Genomic DNA, 10,641 nt, shown 5'->3' on the forward strand with positions numbered 1-10,641 from the left:
CCTGTTATGAATGTTTGGGGCTGCACAATGCAATATGGATGGGGGGTGGGGGGTTGTTGAGTTTTTAAGGTGATTTTAGTTATGTTCTCTATGTTGCTGAGAGATGTTTCATTGAAGGACATCCAAAGTCAAAGTATTTCATTCATTCCTTCTTTGTAACATTCTTTCTTTCTTTCTTTCTTTCTTGCCGTCTTTCTTTTTTCTTGTTGTGTTTCTGGCTTGCTTTCTTGAGGTCTTTCTTGCTTTCTTGCTGGGCTGCTTGTTTATTTGCTTGCTTGCTTGCTTTCTTGCTCGCTTTCTTTCTTCCTTTCTTGTATTCTTTCTTTCTTGCTTGCTGTTTTGCTGTCTTGCTGTGTTGCTGTCTTTCTTTTTTCTTGCTGTCTTTTTTGCTTGTTTTCTTGAGGTCTTACTTGTGTCCTTGCTTTCTTTCTTTCTTGCTGTCTTTCTTTCTGTCTTTGTTTCTTTCTTTCTTGTTTTCTTGCCGTCTTTCTTTTCTCTCGAGGTCTTTCTTGCTTGCTTGCTGGGTTGCTTGCTGTCTTGCTGTCTTTCTTCTTTTGGTTACTTTCTTGCTTGTCTTTCATTCATTCCTTCTTTGTTTCTTTGCCTCTTTCTTTCTTTATTTCTCATTGGAAGGCCCGGTGCAGAGTGGCAGTGAACAATGTCAGCCAGCTGACAAAATATTCTGCACCACTTCTCAGCTTTTAATGCTCATACTGCAGAATGAGTCGACATTTTTAGACATCTCTAATCAGCTAATATCTATGTGTGTTAAGTTTTTGCTTGATAACACACATGTAGGGTGTATACAGTTAACCATACATATATATGTGCAATATAATGACACACTGAAGTGCTGTAGGGTAACATGAACAGCAATTATCTCAGTCAGTGCAAAAAAACTAAGAAGAACTATCACTATTTCACAATAAAGCGCATGAATTTGATTGTGTTCTGTTTTCATTCCCCTAAAGTCGATCATGTACAGTGACACTGAACAGATATCATTTCCCAGAAGTGAGAGAACACTGTGTGTTCAGTGTACTGTAGGAAAGAGTGGATGGTTTGCCAGTGTGGGCCGCAGTGGTCAAAGAGCGCGATTTGGTAATTTCTGACTGGCTGGTCAGAGTTCTGGTTGTGGTGCACTGGAGGTTAAATCAATGGAGATTATGTTGTTCATGCTGAGTGGCGGTGGTGACATAATAAGCTTGTTGTTTGTGATACGTGTGCATATGTGTGTGTGTGTGAGAGACAGAGAGAGAGAGACAGAGAGAGAGTGAGTTTGTGTGCTCACTGTATATTGGCATATACTCGTGTGTGTGTGTGTGTGTGTGTGTGTGTGTATGTGTGTGTGTGTGTGTGTGTGTTAAAGGGGAGGCGCTAGGAGGACAGGACAGGGGACAGAGAGCTACTTCTCTGCCGGTACACTGTGTTTCTCTCTGTCTTTTCTAGAAAACAAGTCAGGATGAGAACAGCGCTGTCCATTGTTTACCTGCTTCCTGCCCTGACAGCGATAGCACTGGCAGCACCAGGTAAGAAAACACTGCTCTTCATACCAGGACAGGACATTTTCCACTGTGGATGGATGGCAGATTCACAAGTTCATCGTCTAATTGAACGTTTTGTGGTTTTCAGAGCGGAGAACATTCATAAACTGGCTGGTAAAAGTAGAGTAAAACCACCGTTTACAAGGTGGATGTCTCTGACGCCAAGCCTCTGCTTCACACTAACAGAAAACACATTTACAACATGATCATTCATGATCATGGTGACATTTTCTCAGAGTTTGTGTCTCGTGTACAGAAGAGGATTAAGGCCATGTGAAAAATGTATTTGAGTTCTGAGAATTCTCAGAATTCTGAGATTGAAGTTAGAGTTGTAAGAATAAAGTCAGGATTCTGAGATTCTGAGATTAAAGTCAGAATTGTACGAATAAGATCAGAATCTCAGAATTCTGAGAAAAACTCAAAAATTCTGAGATTGAAGTCAGAATTCTGAAAATAAAGTCAGATTGTAATAATTAAATCAGAATTCAGAGTTTATTATTACAATCCTGATTTTAATCTCACAATTCTGACGTTATTCTTACAATTCTGACTTTAATCTCAGAATTCTTAAAGAACTCAAATTCTTCACATGTGGCCCTAATCCTCTTCCATACTCTCATACTGTGAATCATCATAATTTCATGAGAAACATCACTACTTGATAAAGTTTGAATGTCATAGTGAAACTGAATCTTGCTCAAATATGTCACATCTGCTTACAAGCCAGTTAGTTTCTCCGCACAGAAAAGAAAATGTGTGTGAGGTCAGGAAGAGACTAGCATATGGTGTAACTTTGTATTGTCATTTTAATATTGAATAAAAAAAAGGCAACGTTATTCGTAACAGTTGCGTTCATACAGCTCAATCATATCATGGGTGACAATCCAAGGCAGCAACTGGGCATAAACAGAAAAAAGTTAATTCCATCCAAGATGTAAATATCCTGCAGCACTTCAGTTATGGCATACATTGGGAGATAGAGGAGATACATTTTCCTCCCCATTTAAAATTCTTTGCCAACATTCTAAACGATTTCCTCTCTTAAATACATATTCACAAAAAATGATCCCATAATTCCCAGGGATTGCCATTTTTCCCAACTGGTCCTCCCAACAGTTTTTCATATGAGGCACTTTGCATCATTTGTTCTATCCACATATTTAATATAGGGGGTTTGTCAGCACTGTAAATGCATAGTTATTTAATCATGATATTTCAGTTTTTTCTCCAAGGAGACATACTTTTGTTGATATTGGCAGTTTATAATCCATCTTTCCTCCCAGTTATCACTAGATTCATCTCCATCTTTCTGCTAACCAGTGTGTTTTATATGTATGTTCCCCTATGGCACCTCATGGGCTTGTATATGACATACCTGTGTATTTTCCAGCAGGGCCAGCGGAGCCCGTGGTCTCCCTGAAAAACGGCCGAGTCCGGGGAGCGTACGAGGCGGTGAGGGGCACCGAGAGGAGGGCCAAGCGCTACCTGGGAATCCCCTTCGCCCGGCCCCCCGTGGGGCCCCTGCGCCTGGCGGCCCCCCAGAGCGCGGGGCCCTGGGAGGGGGAGAGAGACGGCACGCGCCAGCCTCCCATGTGAGACCGCCCGACCCCGCCGAATCACCCAAAGCGTAGGGCCGCGAACCGGCGAGGTGACTCACCCCTGCTTTATCTGTTTCTTGGCTCTTCCTTCTTTGTTTTCTCTCTCTCTCCCCCTCTCTCTTTCGCTCTCTCCCTCTCTCTCTCTCTCTCAGGTGTATCCAGGATTCAGCGACAGCCGTGCAGGTTACTCAGATCATGTCCATTGAATTCACCCCACCAGAGGTTTCAGAGGACTGTCTGTATCTGAACGTGTACACTCCAGCTGAGGCAGTGACAGGAGACAAACTGCCAGTAAGTTCAGGAGACTATAGATCAGTGGTTCTCAACGTGGGGTCCGGGGACCACCAGGGGTCCTTGAGGGGGAACCAGGGGGTCCCTAGCAAATTGATGAATCGTTAAACTTCATCATTATTTCATTTACAAGAAGTTAACATAATTAGAGAATGTAAAAGAAGACTGTTTTGATCATAGTTTCTCTGTTATCTCTCTACCTACAATAGAGATAGTCATGGAATTCTGGACAAAATCATATCTAACAATAAAAATATTCTCAGATTTGGGTCAGAGAGACGGAATCTCATCAAATAGGGGTCTGTGGCACTAAATTAGGGTCCTTGATATGAAAAAGGTTGAGAATCACTGCCATAGATTATATTCAGGAGAATATACAGTGCTGTGAAAAAGCTTGAATACGCATAAATAATGCATATGAACCCATATGTATTTCCAGATATAGTGAGGGGAGCTTGATCATTTCTTTTTTCTTTGAAACTTGAAGAGCTGGACCCCAATGCCATCCATAAGTGAAGCTCACATTCCACACTATACTGTTTTGTGAGATCCATCCTACACCCTGAAATCCATTGAGATCCCACTGAGACCTGTTATGAGCTTTTGTTTGGCTAAAAATGCAGAATAATTACATTTTGAATGGCAAATAATGTTCAGAATTTATAGCTCCAACCTGAATATGAGATCAGAGCAGCACAAGATATGAAATGATCAAATATCATCACTGACACAATTTAGCTCTAATGAAACAAGGGGTGGACTTACTGTTGCACGCCATATTTTTCATTTATTTGAATTTTCTAACAAAAATATATAGAGAATTTTCTTATTTAGTGTAAGAGCAGAATCAGTGACTTCTTTTAAATCACTTCTTCAAACCCATTTTTATAGACTTGCTTTTATGTGACGTTGTCTTTTTATCTTTTTAGCATCTTTTATCGTCCTTTTATCATCTTTTTATCTGAATTTTTATCTTAATTTTATCTTGCTTTTTTTATTTTGACTGTCAAAGCACTTTGTAAACTCTGTTTTTAAAGGTGCTATATGAATAAAGTTATTATTATTATTATTATTATTATTATTGATAATAATAATAATAATAGAGGACATTGTACAGGTTTCAGACAAAATAATCAAATAATTTAATTTTAAAATAATTTTGTTGCCCAACAAATTGTGCAAAAACGCAACTTTTTCACAACACTATATATACTTACTAACTTGATCTCTCAGTAACCAATTTTGCTGTTATCTTTACCTGATGCTCTTGACAGCTATGTAGAATCATAGTGCCATTGCCAGGTACTGACACTCTGAGTCTCGTGCGTCAGAGGAGCAGGACAAATAACAAATCAGCAGACTCCCACACACTGTCTTCACTTACAAGAATTTAATAAATGACACAACGTTTCGGCCAAGCGGCCTTCGTCAGTATCAGACACAGTCTCAGTCACACTTTGGTAACATTTTACTTGCAGTGGCACCATAAAACCGTAAAAACATTACAATGACACAGTCAGTGCATGTTCAATATTCTAATCAGAGCATGATATAATTAAACTGACTGTAATTTTTTGATGTTTGTCTGATGATTGGGTTAAAAGAAAGGTTTATCTATGCCTCTAATGGGCTTGTAATCTACTTGAAATGCATCACAATGCATTTAATATCATGTCATTACATTTTACATTGTGTTTATTTTATCATGCTTATCATGTTTGCAATAATGATCATTCACTCACAGTGTGCTTATAATGCACTTATGATGCCTTATAATGCCTTATGAGCACCACCTCAAGTAAAGCATCACCTTAAGAATGTCATTTTCTCATGTTTGCCTTATGATTGTATTGTAAGAAATATTATCCCTGCTTCTAATGGGATTATAATGGGCCTTGAACACTACACAGTGCGCTTCAAGTCAAGTGTTGTGTGTGGAGGTTCAGCTGTGGGGTGTTGTGTTGCTGACCAGGTGCTGGTGTGGATCCACGGAGGAGGCTTGTCCATGGGGGCGGCCTCGCAGTACGACGGCGCCCCATTGGCCGCTTACGAAAACATGGTGGTGGTCCTCATCCAGTATCGCCTCGGCATTCTGGGATTCCTGAGGTAGGGGATGCGCGGCGCTAGTCATCATTCTGGTCATAGGAATAGAATAGAATAGAATAGAATAGAATAGAATAGAATAGAATCCTACTTGTTCATAGGCCTTTTTATAGTCTCTTCTGCTTTTATGTCACCATTTTATTCTCCTGTTTTTACGTCTGTTTAGGATCCTTGCTTATTCTTTTTTCTGTTGATTTTATTCTGTTTTCGATTTTATTGTTCCATCTTATTGTTGCTATTGTACTTTTTCTCTTTTTGTAGTTCTTATTGTATTTGGACTTTCTTTTATTTTGTCTGTAAAGCACTTTGTAACTGAAGAGGAATAGAATAGAATAGAATAGAATAGAATAGTGTAGAGATAATAGAGTTTAAAAGAACAGATATAAGCCAGAAACGCCAGAAAAATCCACAGTACCATATGAAATCGTTATTATTTTGTTTTTCCCAAGCTTCTCTCTGCAGGAATCTCTAACCTCACACTTCCAAAATGTCTTGATTTTCCCGCTCAAAGCACCGGAGACGAGCATGCTCAGGGCAACTGGGGTTTCCTGGACCAGATAGCGGCTCTGAAATGGGTCCAGGAGAATATCGAGGCGTTCGGCGGCGACCCGCAGTCGGTCACCATCGCCGGAGAGTCTGCAGGAGGCATCAGCGCGTCCATTCTGGTAAAGGAAACAACTGGATAAGGACAAATGTGAAAAAAAACACCATGTTAACTGAGAAATATGATATAATAAATGAGAAATACTGCAAACATACTAGATTAACTGCAGTTTGGATGCTGGCCACACATATTTTCTTATGCATTTTGGGTATTTCCAGTGTATCTATCTATCTATCTATCTATCTATCTATCTATCTATCTATCTATCTATCTATCCATCCATATTCTATCTCTACTGTCTAACAGACTCTGTCTCCACAAGCCAAAGGATTGTTTCAGAGGGCAATTTTCCAAAGTGGAGTAGCAATACTGGGGGCCTACACTACAAACCACCCACTGTCTCAAGCCAAGGTATGATACTGTGTTTACCTGGGGAATGACCATGAGTTCATGAAATTGCAACAATATTGACAGGTTTCTGCCACAATTTACAGTGGCAAAGACTTGAACATGTAGAAATTTGTATAGAGGACTTTTACTTTCACTAGAGAACTAACCCTTCGTGGTACTTCTACTTTTGGGATTTGTGCATTTCTTCCAGATTGTGGCCAACCTGACTGACTGTGACCGCAGCAGCACAGAGGAGATGGTCCAATGTCTGAGAGGAAAGACCGAACAGGAGTTAGTTGATGCAACCAAAAAGGTAAACAGCTTTCTGAAGGTGTACCGCCGCTACTCTCCTGGTCCTTATGTCTTGTTTTTCTCAGTAGGGTGAAAAAAAACAAGACAAACTCCTTTCATGGCTCCAGTCAGCAGATCTAAACATCACCAAAGTAGATTTCCACCTCCTTCATCCCTCAAAGAACTGGAGGATTTCCTTCTTGAAGAAAAATCTAATATCAGCAACACACAGTTCAGGATGCAGGATGACAGCAGGACAAGGCCTGAAGCTGTTCTGAAGGAAAAGGAAGGCTCTAGTCCTTATTAGATAGTCATATATTGCTAGTGTTTCTGTATAAAAACCCAGATTAGATCATGTTAGTCCAACTTCAGCCACAAGATGGCAGACTGTGAACACCCTCCGCTGCTGAGCTCTTGCATCTCAGTTGGAAAATCTGGTTTCCTTTATCCGATTTATTGGGCCAAAGTTCCGCTCCTCAGATGTTCCGTAACAGTGAGCTTGGCCTTGTGTCCAGATGAAGGTTTACCTGGGAGGAGTGGTGGACGGCGTGTTTCTGACCGACGTGGCCGAGGAGCTGCTCAAGAGGAAGGAGGTGCTGAAGGTTCCCGTCATGATGGGAGTGACCAACCACGAGTTCGGATGGATCCTGCCTCAGGTCAGAGAGTTCTCGCTCCGTTGCGGGCCTCAGAATGTCCCTCAGAACTCATTTCACCCATTTCTGAAAGGGGTGAAGATGCCGTTCTTTGACTTTGAGGATTCATATTTCATTTTGGACTCATTTTTTAACAGTTTTTCTAATGTTGGTCCTAGACTTTTGCCCCTCCTGGCTGGCAGAACGGTATGAACAGAGAGTCGGTGCTGGCAGTGATGGACCTGTTCAACCCTCCTGGGGTGAGCTACATGATAGTCGTTGTTGTTATTCTTGTTGTTAGTGATGATGATGATAATGAGGATGATGGTGATTACAATCAGGATGACAATGGCAATGGTACTGATACAGACAATGAACCTAACAAGAAGAAATATTGAAATATTAGATAAGAGAATGTCCTACTTGGTTTGACTGATGAGTTTTTGATGGCCAATGCTGATTTATTTTTATTGAAGATGCTGATATCTTTAAATTTGACCATTTTCATGCCAAAAAAATCCCCTAGAATATTAGTCTTGTCAAGATGGAGAAGCCTCTGAAAACATTTAGACCATGGGACACTAAAGCTCTCCATTGAAACCCAGGATAATAAGTAGAATCAATTCAGGTTAAGGGCTTCCCATAGACAACCAGTGTAGTATCAATGAATTCTGCATTATATATTCAAATTACTTAAATTGCTATTGATTGAAATACATTAAACTGTAGTGTCCATCATATCTAAGGTAGACAACACTGACTGGACCAGGTTCCAACTGCACCAATGTGTCAGCACACGGTCAGTGGCCGATTTCAGGGCTGATGATGGGACGAGATGATCCCTCTTGCTTTCCTACCCTCGGCTAAATGCGTTATCCCTCCCGTACCTGCCTGTCCCAGGCCTCCTCTGCCAACCCTCTCATCGCAGACGAATACCTGAAAGACGCCGTAACTCCAGAGGACGTCAGGGACGGCTTCACCGAGATCCTGGGAGACCTGCTGATGACTCTGCCCGTCGTCAAAGTGGCCGGCTACCACAGAGGTCAGGAGGGACAGCTAGAAATGAGTCGATGGCAATGAATGAACATCCTTGTATTGTATGTATTCTTGTATGGTTGATAGGGTTGTTGATCAATACCAATGACTCAGCGATTACTTCACCAGCTGCAGAGATTTCTGGCTTCCAAAACTTCACTTTCTGACCTAAATTCTGTTTTGGAACAAGAACTCCCCACCCACTGGAGTTTCAAGACTCTCTCCCACTCAGCCCAGACCGCTCTCTTCTATTCTCTCCCTTGTGTTTTTAGATGCGGGCGTTCCAGTTTATGTGTACGAGTTCATACACCGTCCTGAGATGCACAAGCTGAGCAGACCCAGCTTTGTGAAGGCGGATCACGCGGATGACGTCGGCTTCATGTTTGGCGGCTGCTTTTGGAGCGGACATATAAAAATCATAGGTAGGCTCCACCACTTGGGCTGCATATCAATGGCTCCTGTGAACTTTGTTGTATAGTGCTGTTATGGTATTAGCATGGGAACTTCTTGAGCCTGGCTATTTTCATTGGAGGCCAAGTATGAATAGCTACAAGCTCAAGTGTTGGGCCTTAAGTGCCAACAAGGGTTTCCTACCCTTATCTTACCTTACCTTAAAAAAAACTTTACATTCTCAAATTGTGTAATGTCTTTAGATGTTATAACTTCAATACAATTCTATATGTTTTGCTTTCACACTGGCGATTTCTTTGGCAAGACTCAGTGTTAATCTTTCTAAGTATGGAATTGAACTCTATAAGTGTCCCATCTTTAGGCAACATCACAGAGGAGGAGGACAAGCTTTGTAGGACCATGATGGCATACTGGGCCAATTTTGCCCGCAATGGGTGAGTACAGACACTGAGACGTGCTAACCGAAATGTATATATACAGTATGGACATGCAGTAGGATACTGCAAAATGAAATAGAGCAGGCAGGAGGCTTTTAAACATAACGAAACTGACAATTACAGCTCTAGAACAAATTAAGGAGAAATGTCTCTATATGCATTACAGCATGTATGCAGTGCAAAACAACAGCAGAGCAAGCTGAGACAAAGAAATGAATGGATCATATAATATGAAAATATATGAAATATATGCTGTATACAAATAATGAAAACATCAAGATATATTCAATATATACAACAAATGAGAAAGTATGAGAATATGAACAAAAAATTTGAATTTACAGAATACATGCTGTACAAAAATGTATGTCATATTCATATTACCAGGCCATAGAAGGCCATACATATGTACAGAAAGTGTCTCGGCATGCATATGTGCGTTGTAAAGAACTACTCACTTTTACAAATGAAATATAATAACAAATATTATATTCTCATGATTCTGCTTTACGTCCTCAGCTCTCCCAACGGTGCCGGTCTGGTCCAGTGGCCCCAGTATGATGACCAGAAGCAGGAGTACATGGAGCTGGGCCTGCAGCAGACTGTCAGACAGACACTGAAGAGAGACAGGGTCCACTTCTCTACCGTCACCCTCCCTCAGAGGCTGCAAAGCTTAGCTGGAGCTGGGAACTGATCACTGCTGGTTCTGATATTACACCCCAAATGCACCCCCCCCCCCCCCCCCCCCCCCCCCATATAACAACCATCATAGGCTCAGATGTCTGCCTTGACCCCCTTTATCTCTGACCACTAACTGTGTATTTTGTAACATAGCTGTATTAAAAGTAAATTCTTTCATTGCAAACAAAGGAACATGTAGCTTATTGTCTCTGTGCCGTTCTTTGAAAAACACCCTGGTTTGAGAATAAACACAAATCATGTAGGGGATATTTTTGTTGATCGTGTGATGGACATCATAAGTGTGTGTGTGTGTGTGTGTGTGTGTGTTTGATTGCTTTAAACTGCTGATTCTCTGCATTGTGCTGTGATCTGACACAGAAGGTGAAAGATTGGTATTGCCAGTGTTGAGGATAAAGCATGTTGTTTGTTTGTTTGTGTTTGTGTGCGTGCGTGAACGTTAGATGATGTATTCTCATATTTCATGCGGGCCACAGTAAGAAATAGGCTACCGTTATTCTGAACATGGTCGGGCTTGCCCCACTGGCAGTCAATAACATTTAGTTTTGTTGCTGTTAGACCAATGTCAAGATAGCCAGATTAATGAACGACAACTTCCGGTAAGAA

The 10,641-nt window shown here is 41.1% G+C and overlaps 1 protein-coding gene across 1 annotated transcript; it reads left to right on the forward strand.

Annotated features, from left to right (window-relative positions):
- Positions 1-1,462: 1,462 nt before the first annotated feature.
- ces3 (carboxylesterase 3) lies at positions 1,463-10,030 on the forward strand. Its single transcript, XM_071547352.1, has 13 exons — positions 1,463-1,529; positions 2,938-3,136; positions 3,295-3,433; positions 5,406-5,539; positions 6,048-6,201; positions 6,447-6,551; positions 6,742-6,843; positions 7,337-7,477; positions 7,633-7,713; positions 8,354-8,495; positions 8,761-8,910; positions 9,261-9,333; positions 9,856-10,030. The coding sequence occupies exons 1-13, from the start codon at positions 1,463-1,465 to the stop codon at positions 10,028-10,030; spliced, it is 1,662 nt and encodes a 553-aa protein (XP_071403453.1).
- The last annotated feature ends 611 nt before the right edge of the window (positions 10,031-10,641 follow it).

The sequence above is a fragment of the Centroberyx affinis genome, unplaced genomic scaffold (genome assembly GCF_046629955.1).
Source record: "Centroberyx affinis isolate AG114_WGS23_722 - 3 ecotype Tasmania unplaced genomic scaffold, CSIRO-AGI_Caff_v1 ptg005840l_1, whole genome shotgun sequence".
NCBI lineage: Eukaryota > Metazoa > Chordata > Actinopteri > Beryciformes > Berycidae > Centroberyx > Centroberyx affinis.

What these genes read in the sequence shown, in the direction of transcription:
- ces3 (XM_071547352.1), top strand. Translation starts at nt 1,463, where the DNA reads ATGAGAACAGCGCTGTCCATTGTTTACCTGCTTCCTGCCCTGACAGCG. An exon ending in AGTGGCCGGCTACCACAGAG is followed by an intron (nt 8,496 to 8,760) that starts GTCAGGAGGGAC and finishes TTGTGTTTTTAG; the next exon opens with ATGCGGGCGTTCCAGTTTAT. An exon ending in GCCAATTTTGCCCGCAATGG is followed by an intron (nt 9,334 to 9,855) that starts GTGAGTACAGAC and finishes TTACGTCCTCAG; the next exon opens with CTCTCCCAACGGTGCCGGTC.